We start from the raw sequence: 22,349 nt of genomic DNA on the forward strand, positions 1-22,349 counted from the left end.
ACCGAGGTGGTTCAAACTCGACTAGAGTGACTCTTGATCGGGTTGTAGTATCATCTAATAGCAAACACGGCATAACCGTGAATAATTGGGAGACAGAGAATTACTTACAGATGAAGAATTGTCGAATAGAGGCAAATGGTGAACAGGGACTAAATATTGAAGCCGCCAGTTCCGTCATTACAGCAGTCAACTCCAGTTTTTCTCACAATTCTCAGAGTGGTGTCTACAGATTAAACAAAGGAGGCTCTGTGCATTTTGAAAGATGCACTTTCACAAGCAATGGTGATAGAGGCATATACCTCTATTCTTGGTATGGAGAAATGTTTAAAAATATTACTGTGTTGTCTTCTCGCTTTGAAAGAAATGCTCACTATGGAATCTTCATCAACATCAGATCATATTCGGTATACAACAAGTCAAAAATAGAAGTAAACAATTCGTATTTTGAGAATAATGGAAACGACGGATCGGACATTTATATATCATCTAATAATAACAACGAAGTGTCATTGATATTTCAAAATGACACCTTTATAGGCGATACTTGTAAAATATCCATGCAGTCAGTTAATCATGACATAAAAGTTGTTAAAAGTAAGTTCACTAATTGTGCTAATGCCCTGGACATCACCACACCAAAAGGCAATGCTAACAGTAAGGAGGTAGTTGATGTTTTGGACAACAGTTTTACCTTTATTACAGGTAGTTTTGCTCTCCGCCTGAAACACGATGGAGGAGTAATTGCTAGAAATAGATTTATTAACTGTTCTTCAAAGGAATCGACTTTGTTTGTACAAGCTCTAAAACTGTCATCAACCAAAATGTATTTGCTAATCCTGAATCAGTCTACGAACTAACAACTGATTTGGCTTTTGTTGAACATTCACCAATAAATGCCAGTGGTAATTATTGGGGACTCCTCGATTTGCACGCAATACGTTTGCGGATTTGTGACTTTTTCTGTAATATGGACAAAGCAGAATTCTGGCTTGAACCCATCTTTCTGACCAGCAATCTGTCTGTAACAGCTGGTACCCAAAGTGGCAGAGACTTCACCTCTGAAGATTTGGCCGACGTTGGTGGTGTATTGGATTCAGATGTGGTGATGGATGCTGACAAACTATTTGTTATTACGAGGACGATCCTGGTGCCAGCAGGCATCACGCTGACCATCAACGCCAACACAACATTACAGTTCCAGAAAAACAGAGGAATCTTTGTTAAAGGTAATTCTTTTTATTTTCAAATTCGAAACACGTTGTATCCTGTTCATGTCAAAATGGTGGGATTATAATCATCAGCTATTTTTTAATTTCAACTAGTTACTGCATAATATATTTGCTTTAATATACGGTATATGGAATCTAAACATTTATTTTACCATTTTCGGCATACAGTTTATTTTTCATGCTGTTTGAATAAATACAGAATTACGTTTCAGGTACCCTAAACTTTGAAGGTGGAATGGAAAGAGATGTAGAATTATCAAATTATGAAAGTGGGAAGTGGAAAGGTGTTCTTTACAACTATACTAGCAGTACGAATCCAGGTGAAGGTAATGGATTACAAGCATGCTTGCCAGTGTCTTAAATAGTGTTTTGAATAAAATTAGTGTATTAATTAAAACAGATAAAACAGTATTTGCTTTAAGAAACAAAAAATGTAATTGTCATATGAAATGAATATATGTATTTTTGTTTTGAGCTTCAGGTCACTTTATTTTTATGGATGTATGACAAAAATAGTAATTTTATTGTAATAACGTATTATCCTCTGTATATTGGAGTCTGCTTCCAAATACCATTTATACTAAGATGGACGAATACTCATTTTCTATATTTTATAATTTTCTCACTTTGCTTCATTTTCTTCTCTACGTTAGGCTTTCGTTTTTGAGTGACATGCATTCAGACAGAGGGGTGCAAAAGGCCAGGTCTATTTGTTGAACAATGTTGTTGAACAAATTAAAACAAGAAAACATAAATATACTGAATCCAATCCGCAATAATAAATGAAAGAATGAATGAATGAATGTTTAACGACACCCCAGCACGAAAAATACAATGGCTATTGGGTGTCAAACTATGGTAATGCAAACAAATAAGGTGATGATAAACATCAATATAAAAATTCAAGATTTAAATAAAAACAGTGTAAAGAACTGTGCAAAAATACAAATATCAGAGATAGATACTGACTTTTACTCAATATTTCAATTTGTGCTGTATTGGCCATTCTTGAAGAGAATGTTACACCACTGCACCACGGTGAGGTTACAGCACGCGCAGGGGCCGCAATAATAAAAGCAATCTACTCACATTGTTTAAGTAAACTGAATATGCATATTGTTTTCTGTGAACGTTGCCAATTTATAGATATAATCATCTCCTGGCCTACATTTAATGAATGAATGTTTAACGAAAGTTAACACAAACACGCACACCGGCTATGGAGTTTCAAACAAGCCTACTTTTAATAAATTGAAATGCAATTGTATAGGTTATCTGTTCTGTGAAGCTCAGTGGAATATCACTTTTTCTTCTCTATTTTCGTCTGTTCATGAATATCATCAGTAACGAATGATGTACATTGGAGGATGGCAAAATGTTTTAGGTATTTGTTTTACATTTTAAAGATCTTTTTGACAACATATTCTTACACATTTATACAATTTACCCTGGCTTGACATTTTCATGAGCAAGGGAGGACGATCTTAGTTGTTAATTTGAATATATGGTTACTTTACCATGCCTCGAATTTGGCAAATAAGATGGCACGGTTATTGGACCGATTGAGATTTGTTGAGGGCATCAAGACCAAAAGGCGGGGCAGCAACAAGGCAAACTTAAACAGTGTATATAACTCGACAGAACACATTCAAAATAAATAAGTGTGAACAGTTTCATGTTTTTGTGACAAAAACATAAAACTATGAGGAGTCGAAGTTTTGTATAATGACCAATTACTAATATGCAAACTAAGGCACAGTCAGTTTGGCAGCAAGATTCTTTTTAATTTGCAGGGCTTTGGACAATATGACTATCTTCCGTTTATGCAAATAAAACGTTTTATTAACTGGTATTTGGGAATCGCTTGCAACTAGTTCTCAGATCTGGCTCACTGAGTACGTTTTTACTATGTCAGCTACTTCACACACTACACTATGTATATGTATGTATGTATGTATGACGTCATAATATAACCGTAAATAAAATGTGTTGAGTGCGTCGTTAAATAAAACATTTCCTTCCTTCCTTCGTGCATGTGTATGTATGTATGCATGAATGTATGTATGCATGCATGTGTATATGTATGTATGTATGTATGTATGTATGTATGTATGTATGTATATGTTACACTGTGTAACTGAGTGTATAATATTTGCGTTTTATTATGTAACTATTTTAACATGCCATTTGACCTTTAATACATGATATGAATATATTGCTTAGTTACTTTATACATTTTTGGGTGTGTGTATTTGTTTTTTGCAGACATGACCATCAAACATGTTCAGATAATGGGCGCCAGTACTTGTCTGCGTCTCTTTGTCAACCAGACAGGCTCCACATCAATCAGATCAGTTGGACTGTACTGTGACAACGCTCTGTACATTAACCTGTTGAACCAACACACGCTGCAAGTAGCCAACTCAACGACGAACAATCGCGTCACTGTTGATGTTAAAACCTCGAAGAAAATGGTGCTACTGCTTACTAACGTCACGAGTAAAACAACATCAGGCAACTCACTATATGTGAACGTTGCTTCTGGCAATATCGGTGATATTAACGTGACCATGTTGTCTTCAAACTATTCCAACAGCAATGGCTGGGTGTGGAATTTTGATTCGTATTACAGCTATGTTAGTCTAACTATAGATCATAGCTCAATAACTTCAAATTCTGGAATTTATCTAAATGCACTCTCACCCAAAGTCGACATCCAAGTATCAAATGTAACTACTAACTATCAAGCATTTAACATTTACTTTAGAAGCAGTACCAACTCAAAAAATCAAAACCTTGAAACAATTGTGATAAATAAATGCAACATTGAAGTCAAAGAGTATCAAAATGTTTTGGTGTTAGCAACTCAAAATTCAGGACAGAAGCACAGCCTTGTCGTGAACAACAATTACATATATGGAAATGGGTACAATCCGATGTTCGACATCCAGACATACAGTGCACTTTGGAATATTACCTTCAAAGGAAACACTTTCACTCAGCCCAAAACTGGTTGGTGTTTGAATTTCAGAGGAAAATGTGAAGTCTTCAATGTATCGCAGAACACCTTCAATAACACCAATAAGGCAGTGTCAGTGCAAGTTCAAAACAGTCCCAATGCCAAAATATTGGTTCAAAATAACACTATTGCTGGAAGAATGGAGTTTTCATCGACAGTAGATCTTGTAACACAGATGTTGTTTGAACGCAATATTCTTCATAATGGTAATATTATTCTTAACACACCAGACATTCTGTTAAGAGAAAACATATTTGAAAATATTACCACTACCTATGTAATCAGTTTTGAGAAGTCTGGATACGGCACTCAGTTGATAAATGCCAGCTACAATTTCTGGGATACAACCGATGTTAAAGCTATTCGACGAATGATCTATGATTCTTCATATTCTCCTGATCTGCCAACCATATCGATCATTCCATTTTACGAGTTCAGAAATCTGTCCAGCCCTATATACCCTATTTCGACATTCCTGTCACCAGACGGAACGATTGGAGGATCTGTGGGTGGCCACGTGGTTTTGACAGCAAAGAACAGTCCGTACAGAGTTGTGTCTAACATCGTGGTGCCCAAACAAGAGAGTCTTACTATAGAAGCTGGTGTTAAATTACTTTTTCAAAAGGGTTTGAAAATGACAGTTCAAGGTAGGATATAGTGTACAGTGATTTGCCTCTATTTATTAATTTAAATAATAGCTTTACAGTAATGACCAACAAAGCAACTGTGATTGTAATGATTATAATATCATCCATACATATCAGACACAGTTCACTTTTTTATTTCATCGGGTAATTTGTCAATGACCCAATGTGTTACTGTTTTACTATTGTGATATTACTTGTAAACATATATGATTACCAGCCATTGCTGTGGCTTTCATTATACTATACCTATAACATATTTTATAAGCATATGTGTGTATGTGTGTGTGTGTCCTTACGGAACTCAAAATGTTTTCAAAAGTGAACAAAATTATAAACCACAATTTTCATGAAAATGTCATATGCCAATAATATGTAATGGTTGTGTTTTCGCAGGTAAACTAAACGTCAGTGGAACATATTCTTCTCCTGTTCAAGTAATTCCAGAAATACCTACAGAAAAATGGAAAGGCATATTTCTGAATGGTCACATATGTAAGTACCTGTGTTGTTATTCTAGTTTGATATACACATTAAGTTTAAGGTCCTATTACAAGACAAGGTAAGGACATTATATAAATTGGATTTATTTACATTAAATATATTTAAATGGATCCAGTAACTACAGAGATAAAATGTTGTTATATCCTCCTTTTGTGCAGACAAGAGGCTACAGAATAAGTCAGACATGAAACTATTGAATATACACAAAATCATAGGCGTCACCTGAAATGTTTCGTAGAAAGTAAGGGAAATTATTATTTCAAAAATAGCAATCCTTATATCCCATTAAAAGGGAATAAACGTGATAGTGAACTCGTTGAATGCATATTGGATTGGGTCAAGTCAATGCGCAGTCTTGTCAATGAATGAATTCATGAGCTATAAAACAATACAAATCAGTTAAGAACCCCTTTTTCTCACCGACATCAGTATCTCGTTCCAGTCAGTGCACCACGACTGGTATATATTAAAGGCCGTAATATGTGCTATTCTGTCTGTGGGTTGATGCATATAAAAGATCTCTAGCTACTAATGGAAAATATAGCTTGTTTTCTCTTTAAGAGTATATGTAAAAATTGCCAAATGTGTAACATCCAATAACCAATGATTAATAAACCAATGTGGTCTAGTGGTGTCATTAAACAAAACAAACTTTAACAGCTGCAATCAAATTGCTAACTGTCGTACATGAACAGTTTGTGATTGTGCCCACTGAGACAGCATCAAATAACATAACCTTCATATCTATGCATTATTATATTTTCATTTCATTTTCATTTCAACTTATTTTCGTGCTTATATCCAATTAAAGTTCAAGCACGCTGTCCTACACACACACATCAGCTATCTGAGCTGTCTGTCCAGGACAGTGGATTAGTTGTTAGTGGTTAATGAGAAAGAAGAAGGTCCCTTGAGAACTCGCTCTGGGTTGGCGCCGGTACCGGGCTGCGAACCCTGTACTTAACAAGCCTGTAGTCCGATGACCTAACCACGACGCCACCGAAGCCGGTATTATATTAATTGCCTCCTAAATCATCTTCTAAACGAACTTGGTGTTGATACTAATTCGAGTACCATTGTTGTCACAGAGGAAGAAATATGCATAGAATTGGTTAATGTCATCTGCATTCAGCTCTTACATGCCAGCCTCCTGGAACTGAAAAATATAAAATTGTATTTCACGCAACTGAAACATTGTTTATGAGCGATCAGGTAACTGTACCAAAGTTGGTCTGTTTTGTTCATTTCTATGTAGCCATTGCTACGAGAGTGGCTGCAGCCATTAGGGAAAAACATTTGTTTTCCAAATCAAACATTGACAAGGATGACAATTATGGTTTACAAGAGACCGAAGATGATGACGTCAATCGTGACCAGGTAGAACTTCATCTTTACTTGAGTGATGAAAGTGTTGCTCTGGAGGAAGATGAGTATTTGTGTTCCGATGGAACATAAACTGACAATCAACAATCAGCGAATATGTTCATTATGACCTCTCCCATGTCAAAATGTTCACCTCGAGGGTGTACTTTTTGCATCCGGCATGTCCGCATATGATAGTGTCTTATAATGTTATTACCAGATTATGTTTCGGTATCGTCGGTATTATATACTCTTCTAAAAAAGTAGACGAACTCTAATAAGAATTTACAATTGCCAAAATTGTTAGGTACATTAGCTGTGGGGAATGGTTATATGATAATAGTGAATTAAATGGGCAAACATTACAATCGGTAATTCAGTATTACAGTAGACCAACAATGATCTTGAAGGACGATTAGGGTCAGAAGTGAAATTTGAAAGTTGACGGTTTTTTATCGGTAGTGGGTGATACCGCCACGATGTGTCAGACATTCATTCAGTCTCCCAATGGCCAGTTGAGGGAGTCTGTTCCACTCCTCTTGCAGTGCCTGACTAAGTTCCGCTAACGTGGTCTTTGACGTTGACGCACACGTCTTCCTATCATGTCCCAAACATATTCAATGGGGGAAAGGTCTGGGCTCATTGCTGACCATGGATAGATGTTGTGCTGCTGGAGGTGAGCATTGACGATTCATGCACGGTGAGCATGGGCATTGTCGTACTGAAAAACAAAACATCGACCCACACGCCTAGCAAACGGGACGACAAAGAGTGTCAGTATGTTGTCCCGGTAGTACTGCCAAGTGACCCTTCCTTGCACAATATTGAGGGGGGTTCTGTCAGTCATAGTGATACCACCCCACAACATATATGATCCACCGCCAAATATGTAATGAAATCGCATTGTGACGTTGGCGTGCGGTTCATTTCGTTGTTGCGAGACCCGACCACGCCTGTCAGGAAGTCCAAAGTGAATAGGGACTCAACTGAAAACATGACACGTGACCAGCGACGAATACCCCAGTTCTGACGCTCCCTACACCATTCACGTTTGTGTGCAATACGACGATTTGTCAAGGTAGGCACAACCCGGGGCCGTCGAGCACGAACACGATTTCTAATCGTCTGACCCGTAACTCGGACACCAGTCGCCTGGTGGAGGTTTGCAACAATTTGATTTGCCGTTTGAGCTCGATTTCTTAGAGCCTGGTTACAGATGAATCGATCCTGTAGTTCCTGTCGTTGTCCTGGGATGACCTGAACGGGGTCGATCGTCAACAGTTTGTGTTTGGTTGTACCTGATCCATAGTCTTCTAATCACTGACTTCGAAACATTGAAGGTGTTGGCCACTTCACGCTGACTTCTGCCTGTTTGCAACATGCCAATAACCCGTAGACGCTCATCACGTTGCATACGCCGCATCGCAAATTCAAACAATAAAAATGACTAAAAACAAAACAATAACAACTGTATGATGAACGGAATGAAAAAGATTGACAGAAATAATGTTCCACAATGATTAATCGACCTTCCTGGAAATTGTCAAAATCGAGAATGGCACTCCACGCACGTGTACGGGGCAACTGCGTGATGCACGTGCAAACTATGGAATGTGTTTCGGTGTGTTGATAAACAGACCTGAACGTTTTTTTACTAGGATGGTCAAAACGTATGTTCGGTCTAATAGTTGATATTAACATTAATATTTCAGGTTCCCCTACTTTTTTTGAAGAGTATATATTAGGAATAACAATTGTATTATATGAGCCTCTTGCGACCATAATACCTTTTCATTCGTAATATACGATGTTGACGATATTGTATCATATACATTTAAGCTAAATACAATGTGATTTTGTAAATTGTATTCGAAGCTATAATTTCAGTCAGTCATTGCTGGATATTTAACTGACATATGAATATGTGCATGATGTGGTGTCTTTTTGAATGGGAATAATATTTTGGATATCCTTACATTGAAATAAAGTAGTGCATGGCGTATTGGTGTTTTTAGAACGCTTATCAACGTAAAGTTGCTATTGAAATGGGTTTTTTGTTTGATAACTATATATTTTTTTCTTTGTTTAACGACGCCACTAAAGCACATTGATTTATTACTCATCGGCTATTGAATGTCAAACATATGGTCATTTTGACACAGTCATAGAGAGGAAACCCGCTACATTTTTCCATTATTAGCAAGGGATCTTTTATATACACCATCCCACAGAAAGGATAGCACATACCACGGCCTTTAATATACCAGTCGTGGTGCACTGGTTGGAACGAGAAATAGCCCAATGGGGCCACCGACGGGGATCGATCCCAAACCGACCTCGCATCAAGCGAGCGCTTTACCACTGGGCTACGTCCCGCCCCTTGATAACTATAAATGCACATACATCAATTCTGGATTTCCGCCATAGTACGTAATCAATAAACGTAGTGTCGTGACGTGATTAATTTATGTCTAATTTATAGTTATCAAATTCTTAAAGTATGTGATCTAAAAAGATATTACATTATGTTATGTTGAGTTGCTGAATGCTAAGATATATTTCTGATTTGCGGATAGGAAAAAATAGACTCGAAATTTGATCGGAGTGACAAATCTGCTACCACAACTAGACAACATAATTATCAGTTTTTTCTTTTATTAATCTGTTACTGTTAGGGGTCACTTATCCTTATTCAAATTCATAGAACTTTAATATTGTAGAATATATTAGCATAATAAAGCATTTCTTTCATTAAATATTTAAGTTTCACCTGTACGGCAAATTGCGGTGGTGCATAAGACGAGCAGTTATTTTTACAAGCTCGAAACATGTTTAAATTGTTTACTCAAAATTAACTGTTTGGCATATATTTGTTTGATAAAAGTCTTAAATCTGAATGATAAAACCAACCATAATATGTGATCAGAGCCGTATCTCTACACAGTGCAAAAAAAGATTCTAATATGTCTTAATTATCAGTTATAACTTTTAAGTTATATGTTAAGACAATTGTATTTATGTAATTCAGTCGTGGTACCATATCAAGATATGCAGCAAGGTGTATCACTATGCCAATACCAATATCCGGTGTCGATCCAACATCGTGATGTTGCTTTTGACTCGTTTCTCAGATTTACCGTCATCAAGTGATTCATCTAGGATCCGGTTAATCAATTCACAAACACAGAATGAGACACAAACCGAAATTCCATCCAGGGAAGGACGTGTTGAGATTCTGGTGGATGGCGTCTGGGGAACCGTGTGTGATGACGGCTTTGATAACGACGATGCGATGGTCGTGTGTCGAATGTTGGGATTTAAGTAAGTTTTGATTTGTGTAGTACGGAGAGAGATGATATATGTCAGAGTATATTTGTTTCTTTGCTACCTAGTCTTTATTCCATTTGCAATGCACATCTTTACTTCAACAGTATTTTTGTATCTTAAATTAAGTGATACCATGACGTGTTTGTATTTGCATATCTGTTTACTGGCATGGATGATTAAGATATATATCCATATATGCATTTTCTTTCTGTTGGTTTTAAAATGTATTCTGAGCAATTTAGCACTCCTGCATTGTACCTTAAAATACAAACTAGATTCAGTTCCACGACTGTTACCCAATTAATTTTTAGACTCGAAATATCCTCTTACTTAATGATGCTTCAATTAAATTTTGTTTTGAAAGTCATGAGTTTTCTTTTGAGCACATTACCAAATTGTTAAACTATTTGTATGAGTATACAACTAATACAGCCAATACTCTTACCTATCTGTTTCCGTTCAGGTTTTGTTGTTGTTGTTGGTGGGGTTTTTGGTGTTTTTTTCTCTTTCTGTATGATTATGTCTTTTTATTATCTACACCTGTCTTTTAATTTTTTCCTCTAAAATTCTACTCTTTCCCTATGTTTATTAAATGATGTGCATACACTAGGCCACTTTGATTCGGTTTGTATGAAAGCTGATTAAGTATATCAGACTACTATATATGATATGTGAAAGACATGCTTAAATGTATTAAACAGCTGTGTATGACATATGAAACTGATTGCATCAAATGAAACATCATGTTTCAAGATTATGGAAACTGCACATTATGTAGCAGGTTTCGAAATAAGACAGCGTGGGGTGATAGTAGAATCAAACCCTTGATTTTAACTGAACAATCTATTTTATAATCACCTGCAAGACCACCCATTAACCAACTCAGAATCGATCGCCCAAAACTGCAGTAAAGTGTAGGATGAATTTTAGGCAATGTACCTGTGATGACCAAAATATTGTGTAGGATCTATAGGATTTGATGAAAATTAATTTAATATATTTACCCTAAAAATACAAATATTTATTAATACATTATGACATGTGCTTTGCGTTTGATAAAATACTGGTTTGATTTGTTAGCTACTGCCATGCCGTTTTCAAGTACTAAAGGATCCTCCCTCTAAATTATTTCAGCAATATTTCTATAAAATGTTTTCAGTTCCTTGTGTGACATATTATTATATGCACATTTTCGCAACGAGGCGTCCCTTTGTTTACGGAAGCTGCAGATAGTTGTGGAGCACTATAAAGTGGCTGTCCTAATGATGCAGTTGGAATCACATATGATGGTCAAGATCGACTCGTCTGTAGGCAAACCACCTGACTGTGAATCCTGACTACATACAATATAATATCCTCACGACTCGTCATAACTTCTTTTGGATCCCGTCTCATGCCGAGATACATTATTGAATATGTTAATATACAGAGTCGTAATTGTCATGTAAACTATGACTTCTTTTACACACTTTAAAATGTTTATATTGTTTTTGTGTGTTATTGATGAATATATTAACACAGTATAGTGTTTGAAATCGGTTTGAAATTCATAAACGATCATTGGTTATCATCGGTTTGGACCAACCGATCAACGTTTGATTACACAATCGTTTAGAACAATTGAATTGTAAGGACCATTCATCTCTTGTTATGTTCACCGGGATAAGCCAAGCAATTTACTAATTTTACCTTTAATAATATTTTTTCTCTGTGTACTTATGGAAACAAACACGAAGCCAAACATGTTGTACATCAATTCCATCATCTAAACTGGAAGAACAGTTACAGTTAATATTTACCCTCATAATCGATTATTGACTTTTATAATCGATCATCACATTAGTAGAGTCAAAGTGACCAATCATTGCAAAATCACTAAGTCATTATAACCAATTTTCTCGAAAAAATATCTCCCTTTTAAGAGAAAAGTTCCCATAAGTTACATTATTATTTAGATTTCATCGTAAGTCTTAATTTTAGTTTTTAGAATAATAGGCACACACTTAAAGCAAGATCAGAAAAGCATAACATTTTATTCAGGAGATCGGAAATGCAATTGGTCATTTCAGTCATTTCTTATTTGATTGTTTGATATATCGGGAATGTACTATTTTGTTACTTACATATAATAGTAAATGTGTGAAATACTGCATTCCTTCTGTGTTTGCTTTAGTCCTCGAGGCAACATCGAGATACAACCCTCGGCGGGGTACGGTCAAGGCACAGGCCCTATTCACTATGGAAACGTGGAGTGCACTGGAGGAGAATCTAGTATTTATGACTGTGTACATCCGAGCTTCAGTTGCAGTCACGGAGAAGACGTGGGTATCAGATGCCCAAGAAACCGTTTACCCAGTCCCGCAGGTATGAATTACTTTAATTTCCAATAAATTATTCATATTGAGCATATTATGAATTTGTGTAACGCAGGTGGAGTTAAAGAATATATTATCACTTTATAAAACTAATCTGAAATTGAATGGTTAAGTTCAAACAAAATTGTAAAACTATATGTAGACCGATTTACCCACTTGTATATTTTTTTCCAGATATTTTGAATGACGTACAAATCAGCAATCTTTTAATTAATGACACAACTGATGGCATCACCATTGACGGCAACGTGACAAGATTTGTTAATGTCACGTCTTCGCATTCCTCAAAACATGGCATGGTTATACATGGCAACCAAAATGACACACCAATTTATAACTTTATTGGTGTGCGTGTTGTGGATAATGGTAAATCTGGAATTGATTTCATGACTTCTGACCAGGACCGAACAATGAACGTAATACTGCACATGTGTAATCTTAGTGCCAACGGTATGTATGGACTGCATATATCTGTACCACATAATGTGACACTGTCACAATGTTTAGTAGCAAGAAATAATGGTGGTGGTGTGTATATAGATTCAAAACTTAAGGTCCGTTTCAAAGTTTTGTCGTCCATCTTTACCCAAAATAAGGATTTTGGTGTATCAGTTTACAGTTATTCTGGCCGACGTTGGGCAGATGTTACAATCAGTAATTCCATGTTCACAAAACATAAGAGGAAATGGTCGAGATTATCTAACAAAGTAATTGATATCGACCTAAGGTATACTCGGCATTTACGTATCAGCTTACTAAGTAACAATTTTACTGACAATGATATAAGTGTTGTTAAATTAACATCATCCAGTGACGACGAAAAAAGCTATATTGTTGTAGCTAATAACACAGTTAACACAAATCAAGGAACCGTGTTTCACATAACTGCCTATAATAGGGCTGGAACAGTAATTATCACTAATAACACAGTTAACAAAAATCAAGGAACCGTGTTTCACATCACTGGCAATAGAAGAGATGGAAGAGTTATTATCACTAACAACACGGTTGTCAACAACACACTGCCGTCTTCCTATCCTCTTGTTGTTTTCCAAAATGCAAGAAACGTAAACCTATCAGTAAACATTTTCAAAACTAACACTGCTCAGACACTGCTGAAAGTTAGTGGAGACACCAGCAATTCCCCAAATATTTCCATTGCCAAAAATGTGTTCAGTGATAACACTGTTAATGATGTCCTTCTAACGTCCGTCTATGGTATTGTTGTACAAAACAACTCCTTCAACAACCCGAATGCCAAATGTGAACTGAACACCCCTGTGTTCCACCGTCTGTTATCTATCAATGCACGGTATAACTACTGGGGTCATGGCAGACTGGAACAAATTGTGGATCGAATCTGTGGATTTGACAGGAACATGGACAAGTGTATTGTTGACTACATCCCCTTTTATGAGTCTACACTACAACAGAGCCTGTCATTCTCTGGCTTTCAAGATCCCGTGTACGCTGGCGCCAGTGGAGGAGCAGTTCCTTCCATGTCAACAATGCAAGCTCAAAAGTCCCCGTTTGTGATCAAACGTTCACTTTATATTGGGTAAGTTTATTTTCAGATTTTTCTTCAGTAATGATAATTAAACTGTCTTAAAAGGACGTATAACATCTTTCCATTATAGCTAGCTCCCTAGCTCCCAACTGCTCCACCGTGCCTACTTATTTGGGCAAGTCTTGCTGAAGTCCAGCTTTGAAACATTTATGTTTGTTTGATTAATTATATTTGATTAAAACCATTACCAGTCTATTTATCGAATAAATAAGATAAATTTTCAGTCATTTTGTAAATTGACTGAATTTTTTAAGTCATTTTACAAATTGGCTGATTTTAGACATTGACTAACATATATACCGTCATGGCCGCTTTCAGTGTTTTGTGTATTGATTACGTATATAATCATGTAGATGAATTCTGATTACACAAATAATATTATTTAAAAACTAATATTTCGTTTTATATATGTTTATAGCATAGATAAGCATCTAATGATAGAGGAAGGGACAGAATTGATTTTTGAGAGAAACCGAGGAATATACGTTGAAGGTTAGTGGTCATTGGTTTTTCTTTGCTGGCTGCAGTGTAATTTACATTTTATATATTTGCTGTTTTTTGTATTTAAAATAACTAAACATCTGAATTGTAGAAAGTTTGTATTTTACTGGTTTATAATATGTTTTTCGTTTTCAAAGTATATTGTAAATATTTTAAACATGTATTATTTTAATAAATTAAAACACAAAAGTGTAACGGTTATATAGAAAAGAGACAGCAGGTTTAGCAGGAAACAATGCACTATATATACACATAATACATATTTTATTTGCATTGTTGTTCAGGTCAGCTCTTTGCTAAAGGCAGTACAGAAGAGAAAATCAGATTTAAAGCAGCAGTAAATGAAACATGGAATGGTGTAGTCTTCCCATTCAAGCCTAGTGAGTATGAGAAAACACTTTCATTAATTTGTATTTCCATTTGATTTTTGGTAAATTATTGTATTGTTTTAGTGAAACCATAATATCAAAAAGAAAAAAGTGATCCGCAACTTTAATCAGTAAAGACATGATTAACAGAACGCTAAGCTAAGCAACATGATTAATTGTTAACCTTTGTTTGAGGCTCAATAGTTTTTGTGTATTTTTGTGCTGGTTGTCGTTAAATATCAATTAATTAATTCATTATGTAAACTGTTTAATTTAGTGACAGTGATTCATGGGTACATGTCATCACAACTGTACTTATTTCAAATCGCTGTGTCCGGTGCTAGTTGCGATTTAGTAAACTAGCCTGGGAATGGCAGTCTTCTTTGTATTGTTCGGTATAGGATCTGCTCGGGTGTAGGTGTCCTATGGCCGAGACACTAGCTAGAGATTCATGGAATCAAAAACTATTTTGTCACATGCCCATTCGAATCCGTGCTGTGCAGGGATATGGCTCTGATCACGTATTACGTTTTTTTTTTCGTTCAGAACTGAAAGGCATTGGCAACCTTTCGTCCATGAACCATAAATGCTAATTGGATGTCATGTTCGGGGTTGGTCAAAACGCCACCGTCGACACGGTCACGCTAAGGATGAGACAACACCAGTTATTTTGGTTTTGGTTTGAGAGAACTCTCTCAGTGAACAACAGGATCAGCACTATTACTTTTTCTAGGTTTCTTTAAAAGAAATCCAGGGAATGTAGAGAAATTTAATAGACACTGAGTTTAATGACAGTAGAACCCTTCCGTTTCGAGTGGCGAGTATAATTCTAGGTATTGTGGCAAATAATGTAATAAACAATGGGCAACACGCGAGAATGAACCTGTGAATGTTTTTCGGAAGTCCCCCCTCCCAAATATATTATTAAGTATATGGATAATGACATAATATGATATAAATGTATATCACATTTGTGGATGGGGATTATAGATAATAAAAATCAACATGGACACCAACTGTACTCCTGTACTAAGATATTTGTTGTTGTATATATGAATCAAATTTTATTGCTAGGAATCTAATTGAAATGTTAATTTCAGTTGCCACTATATTGATGCTGTTATTCAATAATAATTGACAATAATACATTACCTTCTATTGACCAACCCACCAGGTATGAATAAAATAACTACTGCAGATATAAAGTCAGTTCTTTATCTCCATCTAAGCAGACATATTTACAACAATGGCTATTTTGCATATATGTCGAGCAATATTTATTCTGCTCCAGATTTTGGTGTCTACATATTACAACACCCAAGATACTTTAGGGGGTGCTCATTGTAAGCACCTGATAGTTGATGGAGGAAGCAATCACGGTTTTGCCTGAAACACCCTTTTGACAAAGACACAATTTTGATTACAGTGGACAGTTTTGTTAGTCAGATTCAAAATGTTTATGGTAGAGGCTATTTTCTAATATAATGCATCACTGACTAAATTCCTGTCTGATGTTATCAAAAAAAAATCTTTGTGGTGAAAATACTGTACATATTTTACAAAGAACCACGGATTAGACGACTATTGGCTTTGCTCAATTGGTGGCACTAGTGGGGACTAAAATATGATAATCCTTTATGGGCACATGGGCCCATGCTTACAATACTTTAAATTCAAATTGTTAATGACGTTATATGTATACAATTGTATGCACTACCATGATGATAAAATCTCAAAACGTTATTAACTGTGTTTTTTTAAGTAACCAAGATTGGTAGCGGCAGTCCTCTTTTGAGCAGTGCAGGAACAATGTATTGTCCAGAAAATGGTGTGTGAGTGTGTGTGTGTGTGTGTGTGTGTGTGTGTGTGTGTGTGTGTGTGTTTGTATATATGTGTATGTATGTATGTGTGTGCGTGTGTGTGAATGTGTGTGAGTGTGTGTGTGTGTATGTGTGTGTGTGTGTGTGCGTGTGTCTAAATTAGCTGAATCAGTTTTGGGAGAGGCAGTACTTATGCAGGCAGATTAGGAACCATATACTCTTCTGGGGATTATCATTCCACCTATACACAAACCATGGCAGTGCTTCATAGTAGCAGTCATAATCATGACACAATCTCCCTTGTATAGAAATACCATTTTTTATTGTGTTAACACTTTTGTTATTCAGAGTTATCATATCCCAACAAATTCTCGGACATAGAGAATTTAATTCACATATGGATCTTACAAAACCATACATAAGTCACAAGCATTAATTAAGAACAAATTTATTAATTAAGGAACATTTGAAATTATTAATATAATTACTCAATATTCCGTAGGTTTTTTTATATTCAGATCATTATAGTACTATATTGGTCTTCTGAACCTAAATGGCAACAGTTATTTTCCATTCTGAATGTTTTCATTTTGATCCCCGATACTGGTTGGTCATGGGTCAAATCTAATAGAATAGAATAGAATAGATGTTTAATACAGTACAAAAAATACATCGGCTATTGAGTACGGTAAAGGCGAACAAATAAAATGATAATCAACATCAATATAAAAATTCAACGCTTAAATGCAAACACAATATAAAGAACTGTGCAAGAAATACAAATGTCACAGATAGATATACAATTAAAATTTAGAATAAAAGGTAGTATCACGTAGAAACTGTAATATAAGTTCTGGATGGAATCGGAAGGATTCCATCACATTTCTTTGTCCAAATATATATGTTCTAGTTTCTTTGAGATGCTTACACTCCACCAAAATTTGGCGTACCGTCATAAGACACTGACAGTGCTCACACTGAGTTGGAGGATCTATCTTCAAGAGAAATGAATAGGTCAAATATGTATGACCGATGCGAGCACGGCACAATACTATATCATCCTTCCTGCACTGCCTATAAAATCTAATAGAAGTTAGGCTATGTATGTAGGGACATATGACATATTAATATGGAACATTTTAACTTCGTTGTGAACGTTTTCGGTTAGATCTGTGATACTCGTTGATCCATTTTGCGTGCTTTTGTTTATGAAATAGATGTAATTTATGTTATACGTTTTCAGGTGTGGTATCGAAGAATATTCGACTTGTGGGTGGCAACAGCTCCAATGAGGGCAGAGTGGAGATATTTCACAACTTCACATGGTACACAGTCTGTGACGACAACTTTGGTCGTGATGAAGCGCAAATAATCTGCACTGATTTAGGATACAGGTATACCATGCATCTTTAATTAATTGGAAATAGTGTAATTAAGAAAACATGTTTGAACCATTTCATTCTGAACAAAATCCAGACAAGCATAACAGTCTATATAAAGACAAACATGTATAAAAATAATTACATTGACAAAGCATTATTACTAGATAAAGTGTTAAAAAGTGCATTCGTCACAGCTGTCTGTGTGTATGTGACTGAGTCATCAAACTGAGATATTGTTTATGACTGACATTATTGGTATATAATAGCCTAAATTTAATTTTCAGCTCCAGAGTTTCAGAAGTGTTCAGTCGTGCACAATTTGGAGAGGGCACTGGACCTATTTTGTATGATGTTGGCTGCTCATCACGTGATATAGTGCTAACAGAATGTACAGCATCTGGATGGAGCACAGGTCGATGTAATCATGGGGAAGATGTTGGACTACGGTGTGGGAAAGTTCTTTTACAAGATACCCTACGCAGTAAGTAGCATGGTGACATATTGAATGTACAGCGTGCAGGCATGTTTTATGTTCCATCATCTATGAATTCACATGGTATTTGGCAGCACGCGACATTAACCACTCGGCTACTGGGTCTTCCTTAAAATGGAAACCCAATTACCATAGTTAATGATGTGTGCTGTTAAACACTCGCTTCGAAATTAATGTAACAGTTTGGTATATAGAGCAATTTTTAAATGTCAAGGTGCTAATGACCACGTATAAACTGGCGGGATTCGGACCTACTGCACCAATTCCAATGGCATTTTGACAGTGCGTGACGTTAATCGCTCAGCTACCAGATTGTAATAGGGTATTCAATATTATTAAGTTTTAGTGGCATTAACTACCCCAATTATTACTTGGCTCGTGAAGGTAGACAGGGCCCATGCACGTCAAACCTAATATGCAGCTGATATGTTGTTGTTTTATTGGATCTGGACTTAATAATTTAAACACAAAATGTATATTGATCAGATTCAAATATAGATGGACTGCTCTGATATGCATGCCAGTCCATAGTGTTGATCACTCGGCAAAATGGTGCATTCACAAACATTAATAGCCAATTGACTGCATTTAACACAAGTAGTGTTAGCATTCAGTTTGAGGACAATGATTAATGGATTTCACCAGGGTTTGTGATGCACCCAGGGACGAAGCAGCCGAAACACTGGCCCAGTATATGTACTAAAAACACCAGTGTATACTTACATTATTCCTTATTGCTGCACTGAATCCATGACGTTAATGACTTGTCAACCAGTACTCGCCAGCTGTAGTCATTCTGGTATGTTGTTAAACTTTATGGAACCACTATTTATCATCATCGTCACCATTATCATAATGATCATCATAATTATAATCATCAGAATGAATAAAGAGCATAATTCTATTATTACCATATATTGGTGAATGTTAGACCTCAGTATTAAAGGAACTGTCCCAAGGTGGCTGTGTTGTAAGATGGTTCTGGCTAATATAATCTGTTAATGACTAAAATAATGTATAAATATAGTTTCTTGTTTAAAATATCTGTGTCTGTATATATGTTTGTGATCGTCCAAATATTTGCAGCAGTCTAAACTGTATTTGGTCTCCCAATAATGTTATACCTTTGAAAAATATATATTGGGATATAAAATAAAGTTTGACCTAACACAAACATGGGGACGATCAGAAACATATTTAATGTACAGTCACTAATAGTTTAAGCAGAAACAAATGTTTAATACGAAATTACAATCGTTAGTCTGTTAGTCAACAACATCTTAACAACTGCAGCAAACTCGGGATAGTCCATTTAATATCATACATACATGCAGCATGCATTATTTACTTACTTTGACTCAATGATTTTAATTTATTATTGTTATATTGTTTTGTTGATAATATACTATAATTATTATATTTATTGTCTTTTTTCCAGATTCATTATTGGAAAATGTTATTGTGTCTGGATCACGGAAAGGACTTGTAGTGAACACAAACACACTAAATATTTCTAACTGTTACATTACCAACACTAAGGAATCTGGAATCACTCTGCTGACTAAAGTGCGGACATTTAATCTTAATGGTACAGTTGTCACATCGAGTTATTTACATGGAATAACTGTCAAGGTCAACAGATATTTGAGCATACAGAATGGCACTGTTTCAAACAATACAAAACATGGAATTTTTATTTCTGGTGACGAAGGAGAAGTATATCTTACAGAGATGACAGTCGATGGAAATATAGAATATGGTATTGGAGTTGAAACAAATGGAGGAGAGCAGCAAATGATGACAATCACCAAGTCTGAATTCCTCAATCACCAAAATACTGCTTTACACATGAAAAGCACAAACTCTTATTATAGTAATACACATATCTTAATTAAAGATAATAAGTATACAAACAACACAGGACAAAGTATTGCCATCAACTTTGATAATAGTTACTATACTTATAGACCTCAAACTGTTTCAATACTTTCCAACAGCTTCATTCAGTCTGGAGCAGTAAACATCAAAACTCGATACAATGCTTCTGTAGCCGTAAAGGATAACTCTGTTATGGACTGTAATTGTGGCAGTGATTGTTTCTTTACACTTGATGTATATTCTGGAAGTTCTGTAAACACACCACACAACATTACAATCTCCACAAATTCGTTCTCACGTGTTACAGGAAGATGTGTTGTTTTGTTAAAAACAGACACCAAGAAATGTCCTGGGTCGTTTCAGTACAACCATATCACTGCCTCTAAAGTGGTCGAATCAACCATACTAGTTAACAGCCCATACATTAATATGTCGTACAATATTCTGGATAACCCAGCAGCTGATTATGAAGTTAAAGTCCTTGAAGAAGGAACTGGAGTAATAAGAGCACAAAACAACTGGTGGGGAACAAAGGACACCGAGAGAGTGAAAACTCGTATATTTGACCACCAACAGGACCCACGACTGTTCACTGTTCAGTTTTCACCTATTCTTACGGACCAGACGTTTGACTGTTCACAAGTGAATAACTGTAGTGGCCAGGGTGAGTGCGTCCGACCGAATGGCTGCAGATGTCAGTCTGGCTGGGCAGGTCGAGATTGTACTCTTTACGATTGTTCTGATTTAGGTAATTGTCAAAGCAATGGACAATGTATTGGACCAAATCTGTGTGAGTGTTCCAGTGGATGGACAGGCACGTCGTGTGTAACCGCTACGTGCTACGGCGTCTCCAACTGCAGTGGCCCTGACAGGGGACTCTGTATTCTTCCTAACAAGTGTTTCTGCTTGTCTCAGTTCCGTGGACTCGATTGTTCGGAATGTGCTGAATACCACTGGGGTCCAGACTGCTACCCATGTCAAATATGTAAACATGGAGTATGTGATGTCAATACAGGTATGCATGTGACTTTTTTTAATACTACAATGATTTTCTGAGGTACGGGGTGGGGTATATGTCAATACATATATGTTTAATGTTTTAGTTTAGCTACTTTAAGATTTCACCTCTAACCTACTATATCAAAATACTTTGTGCATATGTTTTCTTGAACAGAGAAACTGTAGAGGCATTTAGGAGGGTTTTCAAATTTGCGGGTGTTATTGTCTATTTGATGCCTGTAAATGTCATTTTGTTTCAAATATATATATATATATATATATATATATATATATATATATATATATATATATAAACTCAGTGACAAAAGTTTAGCAATTTGGTTACAGTGACGAAATCATCACACCAATTGTTATTCCGTTCATGCAGCAGTATCCAGGCTTTTGGTTAACAGAACAATAGACGCCAGCATTCTTCCAGACAAATGACTGGACTTCTTTAGAGAAAAAATATTACAGTACTAAACTGGCTTGCTAGATTACCTGACTTCTCTATTGTGCAAGGATGGGATTTTGTGGGTCGTAGGTTGCGATGGACCCAACACACATATTCAGAAGGTCCACAACCTTAAGCATGCTTTAAATAATAAATGGATCTCTATTCCGGAGATCCACCGTCTCATCAGGAGCATTAGCCGACGTTTGTACCGCTGTCAACATGAAATACTCAAGAAAGAAGGGCAACCATGGCATTTGCTATCATTGCCGTTTTATAATTTGAACACTGCCGTCAGAATAGGTCAAGACATCTAGTGAAACTCAAGTGACAGACATGTGACATTTTCGAGCATTGATCTCCAAAGCACAATTTAAAGACGTGATAGTTACACATTTCATTTCGTATTGAAAGTTTCCTGTAACTT

The 22,349-nt window shown here is 36.0% G+C and overlaps 1 protein-coding gene across 2 annotated transcripts in view; it reads left to right on the plus strand.

Annotated features, from left to right (window-relative positions):
- The first annotated feature begins 799 nt into the window (after positions 1-799).
- The window catches only part of LOC121369231, a 56,583-nt gene continuing 35,033 nt past the window's right edge, over positions 800-22,349 (plus strand). For both annotated transcript variants that reach the window (XM_041494183.1, XM_041494184.1), the window contains exons 1-12: positions 800-1,226; positions 1,442-1,555; positions 3,495-4,895; positions 5,289-5,387; positions 9,890-10,079; positions 12,259-12,449; positions 12,635-14,018; positions 14,446-14,519; positions 14,813-14,908; positions 17,960-18,110; positions 18,383-18,579; positions 20,030-21,484. In XM_041494183.1, coding sequence (XP_041350117.1) covers positions 968-1,226; positions 1,442-1,555; positions 3,495-4,895; positions 5,289-5,387; positions 9,890-10,079; positions 12,259-12,449; positions 12,635-14,018; positions 14,446-14,519; positions 14,813-14,908; positions 17,960-18,110; positions 18,383-18,579; positions 20,030-21,484 — 5,611 coding nt within the window. In that variant the 5' untranslated portion in view covers positions 800-967. The remainder of the gene's footprint in view (positions 1,227-1,441; positions 1,556-3,494; positions 4,896-5,288; positions 5,388-9,889; positions 10,080-12,258; positions 12,450-12,634; positions 14,019-14,445; positions 14,520-14,812; positions 14,909-17,959; positions 18,111-18,382; positions 18,580-20,029; positions 21,485-22,349) is intronic.

This window comes from Gigantopelta aegis, chromosome 3 (assembly GCF_016097555.1).
Source record: "Gigantopelta aegis isolate Gae_Host chromosome 3, Gae_host_genome, whole genome shotgun sequence".
In the NCBI taxonomy this organism is placed as follows: Eukaryota; Metazoa; Mollusca; class Gastropoda; order Neomphalida; family Peltospiridae; genus Gigantopelta; species Gigantopelta aegis.